The following is a 4,742-nucleotide window of genomic DNA, read 5'->3' as shown; positions in this document are numbered from 1 at the left end:
ACTTGGGTTCACCCAGCCTTCCCACCTGCATCTCCCAGCTCACACAACTCCCCTCCCTGGAGCGGTTGGCCTAGGCTGGCTGCTTGGCGTTTGCCTCTCTGGGTGGCACCACCACTCCTAAAATGCCCACAGTGCCAGGCCTGGAGGTGGCCAGCGAGGTGACAGGAGCTGGACAAGGGAGGAGAAACTGAAGGGAAGAGAGAACCACCAGACCAGGCAGGGCTACCTAGGAGGACGGCTTGGGAGCCTTTGCCTCTCCTGCGGCCGCCCCAGGTGGTCCCCATGGGCAGAGCCAAGCCTGTAAGTTATGGCCAGCAGCCATCGGATTAGGTCAGCGTCTGTTCTCATGGACCAGGCCCTCAGGTATCCCTGTTATGAAATATTTTGAATCATTCTGTCACGTCCTACCACTCAGAGCCAGAGGAGACAGACCTGAAACCAAAATCCACACCTTCGCAGCAAGCCCAGATCAAATACCCCCAGTAACTAACCACAGAAGATCGACAGAGGCAAGTTTGCTTTGCCAAGAGAACACACTTTATTGGGTAAATTTCCAGGGAAACCTAGCTTTACACGGCATAGAAGCAGTAAAAGTCAGAAACACAATCCAAGAAATATTTTTGGTAGAAAAATCTGCTGAGCGGGGAGTGCCTCTAGGGAAGGGGGGGGGGTCTTTTAGAGCTGGGACCCAGGGGGGTATCCTCCTTCCTGTGGGCCAGGGCCTGCCCCTTGAGCCGGGCAGCTGGTTACAGCGGCTGCACGTGCTCCCTGCTGGAAATGACTTTCCCGTCTCTGATCTCCTCCTTGATGGTACGGATCTGGGTGCTGAGCTGGGGGGCCGGGGCGCAGGGCACACTTGAGATGTAAGGAACTCTAACTGCAGGCTTGCATTCCATGGCACAAGGGTGGGTAGGCAGCCTGAGGAAACGAGATCATATCAGGGTGTTTGGCATCGGCCATTGGACTGACATTCGCGTTAAATGTAAACAGGGGTCAAGTGAGACGGGTGGGTGACAATGACAAATGGCTCAGACAGTCCCTCTGAAATCCCCAAGGGCTGCAGGGATGAAGACCAGAAAGTCCCAGCCAAAAACAATGGTTGGAGAAGTACCATGAATGGGGCCGACTTGTCCCCCTGCAAAAGCCCAAAGCCCAGGGCTGGAAGGACTCTCTCTGAAGATGCTTTGATCAATCTCCCTTCATCTGTGCAATAACCACTCTAGGACTGACGCGCTCACCGCGGCACTGAGGGTTGGGCCCAGGTGAGCCCTTTCCACAAGCCGGGACCTCCAGAACCCACTCACTTGCAGTCTTCTCCCTCCAGCAGGCAGCGGTAGGTGGTGATCTCCGACTCCAGGCGGGCCTTGACGTCCAGGAGGACCTGGTACTCCTGGCTCTGCCGCTCCAGGTCACAGCGGATCTCGGACAGCTGAGCCTCCACGTTGCCGATCAGGCCCTGTATCTGAGCCAGCTGGGAGCTGTAGCGGGCCTCGGTCTCCGCCAGGGTGGATTCCAGGGAATTCCGCTGCAATGGGAAAGAGGAAGCACTCCCAACAGGAGGGAATCCCACCCAGAGACCCACAGCCCTGGGTATCTGGGTACCATTTGTGATCACACCCCGTGATAACCTGAGGCTGGTGGATCAGGGTGCCTGCCACGAGCTTGGCCAGCCACTCAGGCCGGGGCCACTCACCATGCTGTGCTGGGCCTGCAGCTCGATTTCCAGGGCATTGACCGTGCGTCTCAGCTCAATGATCTCTGTCTGGCAGCACTGCAGCTGCTCCGAGCTGGACACCACTTGCTGGTTCAGCTCGTCAGTCTGAAAAGCATGAGAGGACCCAGAACATGGTCAGAGCAAGTGAAGCTACTGTCAAGGGTGACCCCTCCCCTGAAGCTTGTCCTGGGCTGGCCCGGCCCCACCTGGGTGTTGAACCAGGCCTCCACGTCTCTGCGGTTATTTTCCACCAGGGCCTCATACTGGCATCTCATCTCATCCAGGATCTTGTTGAGATCCACTGGGGGGGCGGCATCCACCTCCACATTCAGCCGGTCCCCAAGTTGGCATCGAAGTGTGTTGACTTCCTGCAGAGAGGAGGCAAGATGGCATAAGGCTGTGAAAAAGATGCTGGATGAGGGTTCGACTGACCTGGCTAAAAACCCTCCTCCTTCAGTTGCCAGCTGTGTGACATTAAACAGGATACTTAAGCTCTCTGAGCTTCAGCCTCCTTGTGCACCTCTACCTGCCTCCTCAGAGGATTTGGGAGAGTAAAGTGAGACGATGCAAACACCAGGCAAATAGAATCATTATCAGGCACTACCCTCCAAATGGAGATTTAGTGTCATGGGCAGGAGTCTGGGATCTGTGTGACATTAGGCTAGTGACTTAACCTCTCTGTGCCTCAGTTTTCTCATCTGTAAAATGGAGCTTGTAATAGTATATACCTCCTGGGATGATTGTGAGGTTGACATGAAGTGAGAATGAAATGCAAAGTGCTTCGTATAGTTCCTGGCACACAGTGGGCCATCAGTAAATGTCAGCTGGGGTTACTGTGGAGGTGGCTGTCATAGTTGTTACACCCAAGGGTCAGCAGTGGCTCCCTGCTGGATGGGAAACATCGAGAGGGTGCGTGGCATCAACCTCACCTCCTCGTGGTTCTTCTTGAGGCACATCAGCTCCTCCTTCAGGGACTCCACCTGCATCTCCAGGTCGGCCTTGCACAGAGCCAGTTCGTCCAGGATCCGGCGCAGTCCATTGGTGTCAGCCTCCACCAGCTGCCGCATGCCCAGCTCCGTCTCGTACCTGCACGCACAGAACCCTGCCGAGTCTGCAGCAAAGCAGCCATGCACAGGCAGGGCCCACTGCCCTGCTGACCAGCTGCAGTGGCTGATTTGGGGTCAGCATCACTGTGGTCCTTTCCCTTGACCCGAAAGGGATCCAGGATCGATTGCACATTTCCCACCTACAGCTCCATCGGGCCTCACTCCCACTCACCAGCTCTCAGAGGCGGGGGACAGAGGCAAGGGAGCAGCACAGAAACCTTCCTAGATCAGGCCACTCACTTGGTTCGGAAGTCGTCAGCAGCCAGCTTAGCATTGTCAATTTGCAGGACCAGCCTGGCATTGTCAGCCTTGGTCAGCAGGATCTGGGGAACAGGGGGTGTCCCATGAGCTGGGGAAGGCCCAGCAGTGTGGGGACAGGTGGGGAGGGGACAGCCCATCTTTCGGATGCCATGCTTCTAAGTACCACCAGCACCTTTGGCATTTCCAGCCCTGAACATTCTGAGCCCAGGTGTAGAAGGAGAATCAGTCCCGGGAGGGGCATCACAGGGATGTCAGTGGCCATCAGTCCTGACATCCGCAGCCCCAAAGTGGCCCAGTGGGTGAGTGGAGAGGCGAGTGGAGAGAACCAGGCCGACCTGGATTCAGGTTCTGCATCCAACACCAACAGGCTATGGGATCTTGGGCAAGTTGCTGAACCTCCCTAAAATTCAACTTCCGCATCTGTTAGATGGATCCAGTAATATCCATCTCTATAAGATGAGGAATAAACAAGCGAAAGGATGGGAAGCTGTCAGCCCCAGGGCTTGTGTCCAGTAGGGGCTTGGTGCATGCGACTGCTCTATCTATAGCTGAGACAGCGGAGGGAGGGGAGGAATGGCTGGCTGGAGAAATGGCTGGATTGGAGGGGAGGTTACAAGCAGCAGAGAGGTCTGGGTCCCCCCAAGAAACCAAGACCCTAGAGAGAAAAGCTGGCCCTGATAGGAGAGAGAATCCCCTAAGAGCTACAGTCCCATCTGTAGTGGGACAAGACAGACCCCTCCCAGGGTTTGGGCTGCTGGGCTGGAGAGGGGCCAGGTCCCAGTTACCTTCTGCTGGAGCTCCTCGATGGTCCGGAAGTAGGACTGGTAGTTGGGGCACACAAGGGGGTCTTGTTGCTGGCTCCGCTCCCGGATGCGGCTCTCCAGCTCCGCGTTCTCCCGCTCCAGCTGGCGCACCTTCTCCAGGTAGCTGGCCAGCCGGTCGTTCAGGAACTGCATGGTCTCCTTCTCGTTGCCATTGAAGGAGCCCTCGCAGGACCAGCCCCCGCTCCCGGTAAAGCAGGAGGAGTGGTACCCAGAGGACAGGCAGGAACGAGGCAAGCAGCTCCCAAGGCCGGAGAGGCCCAGCCTGACAGAGGAGGCTGACCCCCCAACACCAGAAAGGCCAGAGACTCTGCAGGAGCCCACAGAGCGGACACAGGACACCCGAGAGACGCCACCTGTGGTACCACAGAGGCCTTTGATGGACCCAGAGGAGAAGATCGGAGAGCAGAGCTGGCTGGCCATGATGCTAGCAGAGAAGTTTGCAGCTTAGCAAGGAGCTCAGGTTCTGAGTCTCATGGCCTCTCTGGGGCATTTATATACACTTTCCGTGGGGTGTTGCCATGTTATTCCTATTCCAGGAAATTAGTCTCATTAGAATGTGATTTTTTGCTACCCATCCAAATTCCTTGCCTTATAAAAAGAAAAAAAAAATTAGTTTGCTAAGTCAGGACTCTCAGCTGTTGTCATTTGCTAGCAGAATATGAATTTTATTGCCTCCTCAAAGTTCTTGCACCAGATCCCATGAATCAGGAGTGACCTCACAAATGACATTTGGTACCTGCCCTCTCTGCATGATTTCCCCGAGGAACCAGTTATTTGTCACCTCTGTCCACTACCCCAACCCCCCCCCCTCATAGCTGCTCACCTCTGCCTGGGCCA

General features: G+C 55.8%; 1 protein-coding gene across 1 annotated transcript; it reads right to left on the bottom strand.

Moving 5' to 3' along the window:
• Window positions 1-746: 746 nt before the first annotated feature.
• On the bottom strand, window positions 747-4,325 carry LOC103016140 (keratin, type I cuticular Ha6). The gene is made up of 7 exons (XM_007177615.2): window positions 3,867-4,325; window positions 3,061-3,143; window positions 2,644-2,800; window positions 1,921-2,082; window positions 1,694-1,819; window positions 1,305-1,525; window positions 747-918 (listed from the first exon to the last, which is right to left on the bottom strand). Exons 1-7 carry the CDS (start codon window positions 4,323-4,325, stop codon window positions 747-749), a joined length of 1,380 nt encoding a protein of 459 aa, XP_007177677.2.
• Window positions 4,326-4,742: the final 417 nt, after the last annotated feature.

Source organism: Balaenoptera acutorostrata, chromosome 20, assembly GCF_949987535.1.
Source record: "Balaenoptera acutorostrata chromosome 20, mBalAcu1.1, whole genome shotgun sequence".
Lineage (NCBI taxonomy): Eukaryota > Metazoa > Chordata > Mammalia > Artiodactyla > Balaenopteridae > Balaenoptera > Balaenoptera acutorostrata.
Note: the sequence above shows the minus strand (reverse complement) of the source record. Positions and strands in the feature narration are given on the sequence as shown.